We start from the raw sequence: 14,942 nt of genomic DNA on the forward strand, positions 1-14,942 counted from the left end.
AGTTTTAACTTTTTTACTCTTTTGTTTTATTAGAGATAGGCTCTTGCTCTGTTATCCAGGCTGGAGTGCAGTGGCATGATGATAGCTCACTGCAACCTCAAACTCCTGGGCTCAAGCCGTCCTCCCACTTCAGCCTCCCAAGTAGCTGGGACTACAGGTGTGCACCACCATGCCTGGCTAATTGTTTTTTATTTTCAGTAGAATCATGGTCTCACTATGTTGCCCAGGCTTATACTGTTGAGTTTCAAAAGTTCTTTATATGTTCTAGATACAGGACCTTTGTTGGGTATGTGCTCTGCAAATATTTTCTCCTAGTTAGTAGCTTGCCTTTTCTTTTTTTTTTTTTTTTTTTTTTTTGAGACGGAGTCTCGCTCTGTCGCCCAGACTGGAGTGCAGTGGCCGGATCTCAGCTCACTGCAAGCTCCACCTCCCGGGTTTACGCTATTCTCCTGCCTCAGCCTCCCGAGTAGCTGGGACTACAGGCGCCAGCCACCTCGCCTGGCTAGTTTTTTGTATTTTTTAGTAGAGACGGGGTTTCACCGTGTTAGCCAGGATGGTCTCGATCTCCTGACCTCGTGATCCGCCCGTCTCGGCCTCCCAAAGTGCTGGGATTACAGGCTTGAGCCACCGCGCCCGGCCCTAGTAGCTTGCCTTTTCATCCTCTTTGCAGGTGTCTTACACAGAGCTAAAGTTTTAAATGCTGATGAGGTCCAGTTTATCAATTTTTCCTTTGATGCATCATGCTTTTGGTGTCAAGTCTAAGAACTATTCACTTTGTTGAAGTCAAAATGAAAATGTAGAGACGAATCTCTACATTTAACGTTTTATTTGGGAAGAAAAATTGCAATTCAGGGCATACACAAAGACTGGGTGGTCTTTGATGTGTCTGGAGAACACAAAGAAGGTTAGAGGTTTTCTAAAAAGCAGAAATGTTACTTAGTGCTCTTTGAGAAAGTTCCTTGGCACTAGTAAGGGTTTGGGGACCTGGAGAGTTCTGATTGGTGAGTGACAGTGGTAAGCAAAATTAGTCCTAGATTTGTAGCAAGTTATCTCAGCAGCTATAGATAAAACTGGTTTCAGGTTGTAACAGGACGTTGCTTTCACCAGCCAGGCTCACAGGGAATTGCATTTTTGGAATAATGTTATGTACCCTCGGTGCTTTCCCCCACTGGCCTCTTACCTCTGTTTTAGTTCTGTAGACAAGAATGACCCAATACGTATGATCAACTTTTACAGCCTAGACTTAGGTCCTAAAGATTTTCTCCTATTATTTTCCCCAAAAGTTTGATAGTTTTTTTTTTTTAACATTTTACATTTAAGTCTGTGATCTATTTTGAGTTAATTTTTGTATAAGGTGTGAAGTTTAGATTGAGGGTCGGTTTTTGACCTATAGATGTTCTCAGAAGAGTTTTTACAGAGGAGAAGACAGCCTCACAGATTTTTTTTTTTTTTTTTTTTTTTTTGAGGTAGGGTCTTGCTCTGTCTCCGAGGCTGGAATACAGTGGCCTGATCTCGGCTCACTGCAACCTCCATCTCCTAGGTTCAGCGATTCTCGTGCCATAACCTCCCAAGTAGCTGGGACTACAGGTACGCACCACTGCACCTGGCTAATATTTGTATTTTTTGGTAGAGACAGGGTTTTTCCATCTTGCCCAGGCTGGTCTCAAACTCCTGGCCTCAAGTGATTCATCCACCTCAGCCTCCCAAAGTGCTAGGATTACAGACATGAGCCACCGTGCCTGGCCAGTCTCAGAGATCTTAATCACTCAAGATCATACAGCAAGGGATTGGGAGAGCTGAGTTTGTTTTGTTGTTTCTGTTTGTTTGATTGAGACAGGGTCTTGCTCTGTCACCTCCAGGCTGGAGTGCAGTGGTGCAATCACGGTTCACTGCAGCCTGGACCTCTCATACTCAAGCAATCCTCCTACCTCAGCCTCCTGAGTAGCTGAGACTACAGGCACGAACCACCCCGCTAATTTTAATTTTTTTGGGAAAGACATGCTTTCACCAGGCTTTTTTTTTTTTTTTTTTTGAGACGGAGTCTTGCTCTGTCGCCCAGGCTGGAGTGCAGTGGCGCGATCTCCACTCACTGCAAGCTCCGCTTCCCGGGTTCACACCATTCTCCTGCCTCAGCCTCCCGTGTAGCTGGGACTACAGGTGCCCGCCACCGCGCCCGGCTAATTTTTTAAATGTATTTTTAGTAGAGACGGGGTTTCACCATGTTAGCCAGGATAGTCTCGATCTCCTGAACTCGTGATCCGCCCGTCTCAGCCTCCCAGAGTGCTGGGATTATAGGCGTGAGCCACTGCACCCGGTCTAGGCTTTGTTTTTTTTGTGTTTTTTTTTTTTTTTTTTTTTTTTGAGACGGAGTCTCGCTCTGTCGCCCAGCCCAGGCTGGAGTGCAGTGGCGCGATCTCGGCTCACTGCAAGCTCCGCCTCCCGGGTTCACGCCATTCTCCTGCCTCAGCCTCCCGAGTAGCTGGGACTACAGGCGCCCACAACCGCGCCCGGCTAATTTTTTGTATTTTTAGTAGAGACGGGGTTTCACCGTGGTCTCGATCTCCTGACCTTGTGATCCGCCCGCCTCGGCCTCCCAAAGTGCTGGGATTACAGGCGTGAGCCACCGCGCCCGGCCTTAGGCTTTGTTTTTTAATTGAAATGGGGTCTCCCTATATTGGTCAGGTTGGTCTTGAACTCCCAGCCTCAAACAATCCTCCTGCCTCGGCCTCCCAAAGTGTTGGGATTACAGATGTAAGCCACTCTGCGTGGCTGATAACTGGATTTGAACTCAGGTCTGGGAGCCTTTCTCCTGCTCCCTCCTGCAATGGCAGTGTCTGGACTGGCTCCTGGGAATGGGTCAGGCCTGGTTAGGGAGTGGAGAGCACCTTGATTACCCCTCAAGGGACTCTGTCCAGTGACCTCCTTGGGAGAAAATCATTCACTCAGTCAACAGACACTGGCAGAAGCTGCCGTATGTTTGCTTGCGCTAAGCACTGTTGAGACCCAGACTTTTCCCTGAGGCCCCATAGTCATAGCCTGGGTGGGAGGCAGGACAGTCACAGGGCATAGAGTTATTGGTGCCGTGGAGGATATAGCCCCAAAGCCTGAAGGGCTCAGACATCCATAATGAATTGACAAGAATAAGTATAAGTTCCCTGGGATAAACCCAGGGAAGGGCAGAAGGTGGGAAGGGTGTTCCGAGGAGAAGGAACAGCAAACACAGAGACCCAGAGGTGTCCAGGAGAGCCTGGGGTGCCAGAAGTCTGGGTGAAATTAGTCAAGGAGAGGGTGGCTGAGCGAGGTGGCCATAGCAAGGGGTGTGGGAGGGCCTTGATTAGAGCCTGTGGTCCCCCTGCAGTGGCTGGAGAGGCACGGAGCGGATGTGAGCAGGGAGGAGCATGGGCGGATTGGTGGGTTTAGAAGTTCCCTTTGCTTGCTTGCAGTGGGAGTGGATTAGGAGGCACAGCGAGGAGGTAGTGCAGTAATCAAACAGGACTGGGCATTGGCCATGGGGAGGGAAGACAAAGGGACGAGGAGAGGCAACCCCCAGCTTCTGGTGTGGGCCCTGGCTAGACGGAGGGCTGATGCAAAAGTGGGGCCCAGTGGGGAACTCCTAGGCCTGCAGAAGCCAGCACCCTGGCAAACCCATAGACCCCTGCCAGCTCCCCAACTCTCACTGCCCCCCACTCCGCCTCCCCGGGGCTGCTTACTCTGGAGTCCTGGGGGACTGTGTTTCAATGGTGACACCACTGCCACTGTTCTCACAAAGGAGAAGTTGTTCTTTCTTGCTGCTCAGCACAAACACTTAGTCAAACCAGTGGTACTCAGGGCAGTTTCCCATGCCGAGAGCCTGGAATGGCCTGAAGAAGCTCACGAAGAATCTCCTGACTCCGGCTTTCTGAACCATTATATGGCTGCGACACCTCACCTATCCCTCCCAGGAGGGCTGGGTCCTCTGAGTGCCAATCCGCCTGCCTAGGCTCAAAGCCCATCAGCAGTGGCCCATCACCTGTCCTGTGAATCCTGGACCCCAGTGGCCTCAGAGTTCTGCCATGGGGTCCCTGGCTCTGTCTTGGATCTGATTGTGTCCCCCAGGCAAGTTATGTCCTTTCTGGTCCTGAAAAACTAATGGGGGTAGAGGTGGTAGGATGGGGCAGCTGGATCAAACAGTGCTCTTTCTGGGATGCCTCCTCCCACTCCTCCTCTCCTCCTGTGCCTTTCCTCCCTCCACCCCACCATGCAGTCACTTATTCATTCATTCAACCAGTGTTCCCAGAAAGTCTGTTCTGGGCCATACCTGGGACTTGGAGATGATTCAAACCCAGTGTCTGCCCTTGGGGAGCTTCAGTCCTGGTGAAGGTAGACTATGTAAACAAACAACCGTGATTCAATCTTTGGCCTTAGGAGCCCTTGGGAGGAAGCTGCTACTGCCTGGGGGGGGGTGGGAGAGTCAGGGAAGGCCTCAGAGGACAAGCCCTTTGCAATGAGCCTTGAAGCAGGAGGTAAACAAGGGTGGGGGTGGGTGTTAGACGGACGGTAGTGCCCTGGGAGGAGGGACTGCGTCTGCAAAGGCATGGAGGCGTCCAAGTGCTGGGTGTGTGTGAGAAAATGCAAGCAGGTCAGGGTGGCTGGTGCACGGTGCTGGGATGGGAGGTTCTGGGACCAATTGTCAAGGGCCTCGAATGCCATAGAAAGGATTTTTTTTTTTTTTTTTTTTCCTCAGGATGCCATGGGCTGAGAGGTGGAGATAGGGAGGAGGTTCCTAAGAAATAAGTGATATGCTGAGAGCTGTGATTCCAAAGTGTGGAGAAGATGGACAGGAAGCTGGGGAGGAGCTTGGGATTGGGCAGGGTGGGCCGCAGACGGGAGGGGGAAAGAAGCCACGGGCCTGGGGGCTGATGGGAGGAGCCAGGGAGGTGCCTGGGGGATGACAGGAACCTGGTGTCCAGGAAGCCTGGAGCTCAAACAGGCTGGGCTGGAGACTGGGACACAGTCAAGGGTGCCAGGGTAGAGGACACTGCCCCAGCCCAGCTGGCCTGGAGGAAGAGGTCTGAGGCCCGCCCTTCCCCCATGGGCTGGGCATCTAAGAAGGGACATATCAGAAAGGGGCTTTGGAGGGTGCAGCCTACACAGGGAGCACTAAGACAGAAGTGTCAATGCCGGCCGCCCCTGCAGCTGCTGTGTTGCAACTCGGCCTGCCCCTAACAGGCCACCACAGTGCTGTCAGTCAACTTGTTTCTGAACTCCCCCATAATCATCGTCTCCCGGTTAGCTCTGCACTCTGGGCCCTGCTGAAAACCCCCGGGAGCAGGGGCCAAAGGTTTCTAGAAAGTCTTTTATGGAAGGAAACCGTGAATGTGGGTCAACTCTCTCCATCCCTACATCACTAGACCAAAGTCAGGCCCGCGACTGCCAACACCAGCAAAATCTCACTGAGCGGAGCAGTGAGGGGAGCCCCACACGTCATCAAGGCTATGGATGCGGGTCGGGGTTCTGCCCCACACAGGGCAGGAGGCCGAGGGATGCCTGGATTTAGGGTTCAGTTGGGATCTGGCCTGAGCCTGGGAAATTCGTGAGTCCTTCATTCATTCAACAGATGAGCCGTGTGCACCACCCCAGCCATGGGGGAGATAGCACGAGGCAAATCCCATCCTCTCAGGACTCGCCTGCCACAGGGAAGTGGCAAGAACCGAATAAACATGTCCAAGTCCTCCCAGGGATGACAAGGGATGAGGGAAAGTGATGTGGGGCAAGGGGACAGATGGGAGAATGGGGTGGGGAGGACAGACCCGAATTCAGGAAGGAGGCAGTCCTCAGGGGAGGCCTGGGGCAGGCCTGGGGTGGGAGCGAAGAGGGACTTGCGGGGAGGGGCTGAGGGTCTGGATCACCCAGGGTCTTGCAGACTGTTGAGAGGCTGAGCGGCTAGAGAGTCCTGGGCATCAGCTCAGCAATCTGCAGCAGGAAATAGCCTGGCCTAAAGCTTGGACCCCAGGGTTGGAGACAGAGGTATGGATGGGCTCTGACCCCACGTCCTAAGCCAGGAAGCTGGAGCAGGCAGGCCTCGCCAGTCCCTGAGCTTTCACCACAGCCCTGCTGCCTGAGCTGCAGCTGTGTGACAGCACACTCAAGCCAGCTGCCCATGGACAGACGCCACTTGTCGACTTGTTGCTGAGTGAACACAAAGCCCAGGGGACAGGCTGAGGGCCTGGGGAAGGGCCCATCCTGCAGGGCTCTCTCCTCTCTAGCCTCCATTTCCCCCTTTGGGGAGAATGGCTGGGGACGAGGGGAACAAGGGAGGCTCAGGCCCCACGTAGACTCTAATGGCAGACCTCACACAGCAGAGCCAACGGCAGGTGAGCCCCCTGGCCAAGGGGAAGTGGGATCAGGGAGAAGCGTTATGATGGAGAACAGCAGGGAAAATAATTTTCAGAGGCCATGCCCTCCCCATGGCTCCTGAAAAGCTAATGGGGGTAGAGATGGTAGGGTAGGGCAGCTGGATCAAACGGTGAAACTGTGAAACAGTGAAACTCCCCTGTGAAACTGAGGCCCAGGGCCAAATGGTAACAGGCCAGAGGCATTGACAGAGCAGGTCTGGGCCAGGCTCCTGCCCCTAGCCCTGTCTTGCCCACCTCAGGTGCCCATGTCTATGGGGAGAGACACCAAGTGTCCCTCTCTCAAACAGATGACGTGGGCTGCGTGGTGCCATCCGAGTGCCTGCGGGCCTGTGGGGCCGAGGTCGGCTGCTCCAACATCGCCTACCCCAAGCTGGTCATGGAACTGATGCCCATCGGTGAGGCTGTGTGGGTGGGGGTCTGGGTGGAAGGCGTGGGTTGGGACCTGGGGCCCAATGAGTGTGGGGACTGTGGAGGCCACTGTGGATCCAGTATGATGCTGGGTGACATCCAGGTGGGCTGTTCTGCTCCTAGGAGAGGAGAACAGAAGCACTCACAATAGAAAACACTCGAACACCCACTGCATGCCACCACCATCCCCAGGGCTTCCCAGGTGATGCACTGGCCTCCTCTTCTCGGGAACCCCTAGTGCTGTTAGTATCATCCCCATTTTTATTTTTATTTTTATTTTTCTTGAGATGGAGTTTTGCTCTTGTTGCCCAGGCTGGAGTGTGATGGTGTGATCTCAGCACCCCACAACCTCCTCCTCCCGGGTTCAAGCTATTCTCCTGCCTCAGCCTCCCAAATAGCTGGAATTAAAGGCGTGTGCCACCACACCTGGCTAATTTTTGTGTTTTTAGTAGAGACGGGGTTTCACCATGTTGACCAGGTTGGTCTCGAACTCCTGACCTCAGGTGATCCACCCGCCTCGACCTCCCAAAGTGCTGGGATTACAGGCGTGAGCCACCGCACCTGGCCTATATCATCCCCATTTTAAAGACAGGGAAACTGAGATCCAGAGAGGTTAAGTGACCTGGTCCAAGTCACATGGCAAGTAAGCTGCAAAGCTGGGATTCTGACCCGACGCATCTGCCTGCACACCTTGACCTCCTATCTCTTGCTGTACCATCTCTTGAGAAAGGCCACCCACTCTCTCCTCTTGCATGCCTACTGGGCGCCAGGCCCTTTACTAACAGTTTCTCATTAAATGCTATGAGATAGGGTTATTGGCTCCATTTTACAGATGGGGAAACTGAGGCACAGAGAGGGGAAAGTGACTTGTCTGAGGTTATATAGTCACTGAGACACAAACCCAAGACACAAACTGCTTACTCTGCTGGGATCAGGACCCCCCACTACATCTGCAGGCATGAGTGCCTATCCTCTGCACCGCCCCGCCCTGAGACACTGCAAGCCGACAGGTAGAACTAGTGGGCAGGTTTTGGCTTTTTCCATGTTTCTCGTGGTAGCAGCATCCCTGCTATTCTAATGTGGGGTGATGAGTTCCCCATCACAGGAGGTATGCAAGTTCCCCATCACAGGAGGTATGCAAGGTGGAGGAAGCAACATGGCAAGGGGTGTGGGAGGTTCAACCCTAAGCAAAAAGCAGAAACAGTTTCCTGAGCCTTTGGCAGCCCAAGCTTTTCCTGTACAGATTCTCAGGTGCTGGAGCTTTCCCTGGTCCCCCTCCCTCTGACCCCCTCCCTCTAATTCCCTCTTCCTGGAAGCTTTCAGTCCCTCGGGTGAGCCCCACCCTGCTCTTTCTTCCTCTCCTTCCCTCCCTCCCTCCCTCCCTCCTGCAGAGCTCAGGCCTAATGGAAGTGAGTACACAAACCTAGGATCAGATCTTGGCTCTGCCACTAGCTGGCCAAGAAATTTGGGGCATGTCACTTCCCTGCTTGGAGCCTGGGTGTCCTCATCTGTAAATTGGAGATAATGGCATCTACCCAGCCCTCAGCGTTGTTGCTGGGATTAAACATAATGACATTGGGAAAATGCAGGCTTGGCCACGCTGTGGTTCCCACCTAAGGGCTTCGCTTTTCTCTTCTGTTCTGGGCAAAGGGACTTGCTAAGTCCCCCGGGGCTGACACTGAGCCATTGTTGGGCCACAATCCCTCTCTAGGCCCTGAGTTCCCTCTCTCAGAAATGGATGGAATAAGCTCCAAGTTCATCCATCTCCATGAGCAAGACAAGGGGGCGGGTGGAGAAATGTTTTGGGGAAAACTGTGATTTGACTCATTTTCCTTTGGGCTCCATCCTAGTCAGCTTCTGACAAGTGAACAGAGAGCCCAGAGACTCCTGGAAGTCACACAGCCAATCAGACGCAGAACCGAGGCCAGAGAACCCAGCCAGGCAATAAATGGCTGTGCCTTCGGGACAGGGAGGCCAATGCCAGGCTTATCCTAGGACAGACGGGCAAAAGTTTGTAGAGGTAAAGGAGTTGCTTAAAATTGTAGGAGTCCTTGTAGACAGACTTGAACTTGTCCCCAGAGAGGGGAGGTGACCAGCCTGAAGCCACACAGCAGAGAGCGGGCAGTTCAGCATCGTTCCACCTTCTTTAGGGTTCCTCACCCCCAGGCCCTCTTGAGCCTACAACTCCCAGAAGGCCTTTCACAGCAATGCTACCCGCACCTCCTAGGGGAGCCCTCACTCCCACTCTGGAAAACCACAGAGCCAAGGAGAGAGGGGATCCACTATGCCTGCTGGGTCCTGCCATGCACAGGAAGTGGTGGAAAATTCCAGATACTGGGGCACTGCATGCTGGGGTAAGGTGTGCATCTTGCCCAGGGTGTGACCTTCAAGCAAAGGCCCCGCCCAAGCCTTCCTCACCAACCCCACCGCACCCCAAAGTTCTGCCTCTGGCCTGCTGTGAGTCCCTGGGCAATCTCTTCCCTTCTCTGAGCTTCCATTTCCTCATCTGTCAGGCGGGTTAATCACGCTTTCCTCAGACGGAGGCATGGGTGTGAAAGTGCTTTGTCAACGCCAGGCTCTGCAGAAAGGAGAGGTCTGATCGCGGCCTCAGCATTATGAGTAATTACGGTCGGGCCTAGGGTTGCCAGCAAGCCTAGGGCTCAAGCAGCCAGCTCCGAAGTCCCCACGGTTTGTCCTTGGCCTCCCCAGTCTCCTCATTTTGGGTCTTGCTCACCTCAAACCTCCTCAGCTTCTCTCCCTCCTGGCCCTCTGCCTGGAGGGGCATGGGAATGGCAGGCAGGCCTCAGGCAGTAGACCTCAGGCTGGAGGGGCTCCCGGGGCTGTTACCGGACAGGGTCACGCATCCCCCGTCCCACCCCAGGTCTTCGGGGGCTGATGATCGCAGTGATGCTGGCCGCGCTTATGTCGTCGCTGACCTCCATCTTCAACAGCAGCAGCACCCTCTTCACTATGGACATCTGGAGGCGGCTGCGGCCCCGCTCCGGCGAGCGAGAGCTGCTGCTGGTGGGACGGTATGGGGGTGGGGGAACGGTACGGGGGTGGGCGCCGGCACTGACTTTGAGGGATGAGCGGGAGTTTGCCACTTAGAGAAAGGTGGATTCCAGGGAGGAGTGAAGAGAAGGGCCCAGTGTACCCCGTCCATACCACCTCTCACATTGCTCTCCTGTCCACCTCTGTGTGATCGCAGCCCTCATCTGGGATGCGTCTCCACCCCCGAGCTGGATTCCCTCTGCAGGGGCCAGCCCTCTCTCCCCAGCCATACTACAGATCTCTCTATCTTCCCCAAAACCTGGGCCCCCATTCCTCCTGTGGTTCCCAGCTGCCCCACAGAGGGCCCCCGTGCTAGCACTCAGGGCTGGCCACACTTGACCTGCCACATCCCTCAGCCTCCATGGCCTTGGCCCCACTGAGCTCCGGCTTGTTTCCTCCCAGCCCAGCTTGTCCCCTCCTTTTACACCTTGATGACTCACGCTGATCTTTCTACACTCTACCTGTGTCCCCTCCTCCATGCAGTCCTCCTTGAGACCCTCAACCAAGGAATGAGCCCCTCTCCCCTTCATACCCCAGGAACTCTTGCCAGATTCTTCCCACAGCACATGTGGCCATTATAGGCCAAGAGACCTCCCCGACACCCTTCTCTACGTATCTGGGCTCTTCATGCGGACCAGGGCTGTGTCTGGGGAACAGGTGGTGTTTGGTTCCATGAATAAGTTCTTTAGTGGTGATTTCTGAGATTTTGATTTTGGTGTACCCATCACCTGAGTGGTGTACACTGTACCTAATGTGTAGTCTTTTATCCCTCACACCCTCCCAGCCTTTCCCCTGAGTCCTCAAAGTACATTGTATCATTCTTTTTTTTTTTTTTTTTTTTTTTTTTTGAGACAGAGTCTCGTTCTGTTACCCAGGCTGGAATGCAGTGGTGCGATCTTGGCTCCCTCCACCTCCCGGGTTCAAGAGATTCTCGTGCCTCAGCCTCTTGAGTAGCTGAGATTACAGGCTCCCACCACCACGCCTGGCTACTTTTTGTATTTTTAGTAGAGACGGGGTTTCACCATGTTGGCCAGGTTGGTCTCGAACTCCTGACCTCACGTTATTCACCTACCTCAGTGGGCTGGGATTACAGGTATGAGCCAGTGTGCCCAGCCCATTCTATCATTCTTATGCCTTTACATCCTCAGAGGTTAGCTCCCATGTGCACGTGTGTGTCTATTTGCACCCTCCCTGCCCCTCTAGTCCCTCCCTCCTGTTGTCCTCTGAGCAGTGTGGCCCACACTCTGCTGGTCAGGGTTCTAGCCTTCTGGCACTTAGCTTGGCCAACAGTGAACCCCCTGGTCAGGAGCCCAGGGCACCCATCCTGGGGGTGGGGTCTCCTTCCGAGCTCCAGGCAGCCGTCCTGGGGATGCAAAGCAGTCAGACTTCTGTCGGAAGGGCCCTGTTGGGACATGTCAGAGGCGGGTGCGAGTGAGCTCATCCACGGGCTCACAGGATCCTCCAAAACAAGGAGCCTCCCGCCTCTCACTGGGCAGGACACTTCCATGTCCCTGTGTCCTGGGCACTTGGCCCCTTGACCTCCTCTCCCCCTCTGGCTCCCCTGCCTCTCCTCAGAAGCCATGTGGCCTGGGGAAGACCCTGCACCTCTCTGACGATGCGTCTCCTCTGCGGCCAGACCTTGCTCTAAGCCCCTCCATGCTCCAGCATCCTGGGCCCTGGGACCTGGATGCCCTTCTGCCACCCAGTGTGTGACACTGGTAGCCCCTCTACCTGCCCAGTGGCCCTCATGTCCCCTGCCCACTACTTCCTGGTCTCCTCACCCAGACTCCCACCTGCAACCAAAGTCCTGACCTGGCCTCCTGCTGTGCCAGCTCACCCACCCATACAGCTGCCCAGGCCCTTGACTCTCCTTCCCACCTCTTCTGCCAAGTCAACCCCCCGCCCCCAGCCCTGCAAGCCTGGAGTTCAGCCTCCCTGAGGAGCAGGGCACAAGGCTGTGTGGTGCGGGGCAGGTTGCTCACCCTCTCTGGGGCCCAGTTCTCTCAGCTGCCAGCTGGTTAGAGCAGAAAGGGCCCTGTGCCAGGTGTCAGGCTGGCCAGTTCGACTTCCCCTCCCTCTTACAGCACTGGGATACCCTCAACACCCCCAGCCCCTCAAAGTCGTCTCAGCCTCCTCCTGCCCTAACCACTACCATTGGAGCGGTATCTCCTAGGCCCCCGTGGATCATGGATCTCTGGTAGGGTGAATGGCCTGACAAGAGCCTCCGTCAGGGAGAGGCAAGGCTTAGAGAGAGAAGACCAACAGTCCAGAGGCCTGGAGAGGAGGCCATTGCAGGGCCGGGTACAGGACCATGCCAGTGCCATGATGGCTCCGTCCAGCTAAGCAGAGGCTGGAGGAGCTGTCACAGGTTGGGGAACAACGATGACCACTCCCCGGCTATTTGCCTGCCCCAAGCCCCCACACCCCAGTCCAACATTCTGCCACTGCCCTCCCCACTCTCCCCTGTCTGTGGTCCTGGCTGTTCAGTCCACAAATGGGGCCCACGGCCTCCCGGAAACCCTGTACAGCACTCAGAGAGATCTCAGACACCCCTCCTTGAGAGGTTCCACGGTAACTGTGGCTGCAGCCCAGAGAGATGCGGGAGGGCACTGTCCACCCTGATGGTGGCATGGGAGGGGGTAGCATTCCAGGCAGAAGGAACAGCCTCTGGGTTTGGGGGTCCTCTGGCAGACTAGGTAAGAAGGCTGCATAAGAAGGCGAGGGCCTGGCTGGAGTGGCCCGGGTCCTGGCACAGAGATGCAGAGTCTGGTGTTGGGCGGGAGAGCTGTGTGCAGAGGGCGGGGTGGGCAGGCGTTAATGGAGGCCCCCCTCGGCCTTTGATGAGGGCAGCGCCCGCCTGCCTGCCTGGCTAGGGGTTAATTAGCCTTAATCAAGGTGGCACCTCCTTCCTCCACCCTCTCCCTCAGGCCTAGAAGGGAAGAAAGGGAGGGAGGAAGACGAACAGGCGCAGAGAGGACCCACCCTAGCTGTACACATAGCCTCTGTCATCCCTGCCACCACAGCCAGGGTTCCAGCGGGTCACCCACCACCCACCTTGGGGGTGAGGAATGACAACTGACCCAGGACACAGGGGTGAGGTGCTCAGCCAGGAAGGAGCAGATGGATGCCTTGCCCCAGCTTTGTCCCCTTAGCTGGGTCCCATGCCCCTCAAGGCTCTTGGGGGGGGGCCTCCTCCTGGAAGCCCTCCTAGATTGATGTTTCCCCTGTGCTGCTCCAGCCCAGCCCTGAGTGTAGGTAACAGGCTCATCTGTTTTCTTTGCTGGACTCTTGAGTGCTGGGCAGGCACCAGGTCCCACTCATCGCCCAGCTGGGGATCCTAGGGTAGTGTCCTACCCAGGTGGGCACCTCGCCAGTGGCTCGTTGGATGAACAAGTGAAGCATGTGCCTGCTGTGGAGGGGCTCTGGCCTAGGGGAGAGGCGGGCAGGAGCTGACACGCAGGGGACAGGAGGGGACAGGCTCATGCTGGCCCAGCAGAGCTCCAGCTTCACAGCTGGGGAGTATAGGCTCTAACCCCAACCCACACCTCTGGCTCCAAACCTTGCATCCTTAGTAGGGAGGTTGCCCTGTGAAGGATGTGCGGCACAGGCCTGTAGGGGTGGGGATGTGCCAGCCAGAGGTCCCAGCTCCCGCAAAGGCCGGCCGGTGTGAAAAAGCCTAGTGTCTTCAAAGAACCACCAGGCAGTCAGTCTGGCCCGGATGTGGGGGCAGTGGTCATTAATGCACTCAGCAAATGCTTAGTGAGCACCTACTGTATGCTGGAAGACACAGCAATGAACTAAAGGGATGAGGCTCCTGCTCTCCTAGTGCTTCCAGTCGGGAGGGGAAGACAGGCAGTAAACAAGTAGACACCCAGGTAAATGTGCGTGTAGTGGTTGGGACAGGTGCTTTGAAGGAGAGACAAGAGGGAGAGGCTGGGTGGCTATGGCAGAGCTCCAAGGGCTGGCTCCACAGAGAACCCAGGGCAGGGAAGGAGCAGACAGCACTTAGAGTCAGGAGCTACACCTACAGGAGCCAGGGAGCTGCCAAAGGGTTTGGAGCAGGGCAGGACTGGCCAGGTCACCAGTGGCATGGACCAGAGGCCAGGGAGGGGCTGGAGCTGGGGTAGCAGGGGAACGATTAGAGAGCAAGTCTTAGTGACCAGGGGAGGTGGGAGAGGGCTGAGGAAGAACCTCCCAGGACGACCGCTGCCTGCCTTCCACCTGCCCACAGGCTGGTCATAGTGGCGCTCATCGGCGTGAGTGTGGCCTGGATCCCTGTCCTGCAGGGCTCCAACAGCGGGCAACTCTTCATATACATGCAGTCAGTGACCAGCTCCCTGGCCCCACCAGTGACTGCAGTCTTTGTCCTGGGCATCTTCTGGCGACGTGCCAACGAGCAGGTGGGTATCGGGGGACAGGACTAGGTGGTCTGCTCTCCCTAGGGACATGCCACAGTTTGCTCTTCCCTGCTGCCTGTCAGGGGATCCTTGGTCCTCTTCCCATAGCCCCACATGCCCTGTCTCCCTCCTCCCCAGGGGGCCTTCTGGGGCCTGATAGCAGGGCTGGTGGTGGGGGCCACGAGGCTGGTCCTGGAATTCCTGAACCCAGCCCCGCCCTGCGGAGAGCCAGACACGAGGCCGGCCGTCCTGGGGAGCATCCACTACCTGCACTTCGCTGTTGCCCTCTTCGTACTCAGCGGTGCTGTTGTGGTGGCTGGAAGCCTGCTGACCCCACCCCCACAGGGTGTCCAGGTGAGCCAGCCCTGACCCCTGACCCTGACCCCTAACAGTTTCTTACTCTGGTCCTATTCTGATCCCCGACCCGCTCTGACTCAGAATTTTCTAGCCCTGGACTCCCTAACCCCATCCCTTTTTGAACTCAGCTGCCATCTTGCCATCCCCAACCTCTGATCCTGTCTGGGTCACCCCTACCCTGCCAGCCTCACCCCATCCCTATCCCCACTGGTTTCTTACAGATTGAGAACCTTACCTGGTGGACCCTGGCTCGGGATCTGCCCTTGGGAACCAAAGCAGGTAAGTGGGTGACCTTAGACACTCCTCCACCTTGACCCTGGGCTGGAGGCAAGGG

At 55.7% G+C, this 14,942-nt stretch overlaps 1 protein-coding gene across 8 annotated transcripts in view; it reads left to right on the plus strand.

The window, feature by feature from the left end:
• SLC5A10 (solute carrier family 5 member 10) overlaps positions 1-14,942 on the plus strand; it is a 70,356-nt gene that overhangs the window by 54,990 nt on the left and 424 nt on the right. For all 8 annotated transcript variants that reach the window (XM_002800319.4, XM_077970506.1, XM_077970508.1 and 5 more), the window contains 5 exons: positions 6,683-6,790; positions 9,685-9,835; positions 14,086-14,254; positions 14,390-14,605; positions 14,830-14,887. In XM_002800319.4, coding sequence (XP_002800365.4) covers positions 6,683-6,790; positions 9,685-9,835; positions 14,086-14,254; positions 14,390-14,605; positions 14,830-14,887 — 702 coding nt within the window. The remainder of the gene's footprint in view (positions 1-6,682; positions 6,791-9,684; positions 9,836-14,085; positions 14,255-14,389; positions 14,606-14,829; positions 14,888-14,942) is intronic.

This window comes from Macaca mulatta, chromosome 16 (genome assembly GCF_049350105.2).
Source record: "Macaca mulatta isolate MMU2019108-1 chromosome 16, T2T-MMU8v2.0, whole genome shotgun sequence".
In the NCBI taxonomy this organism is placed as follows: Eukaryota; Metazoa; Chordata; class Mammalia; order Primates; family Cercopithecidae; genus Macaca; species Macaca mulatta.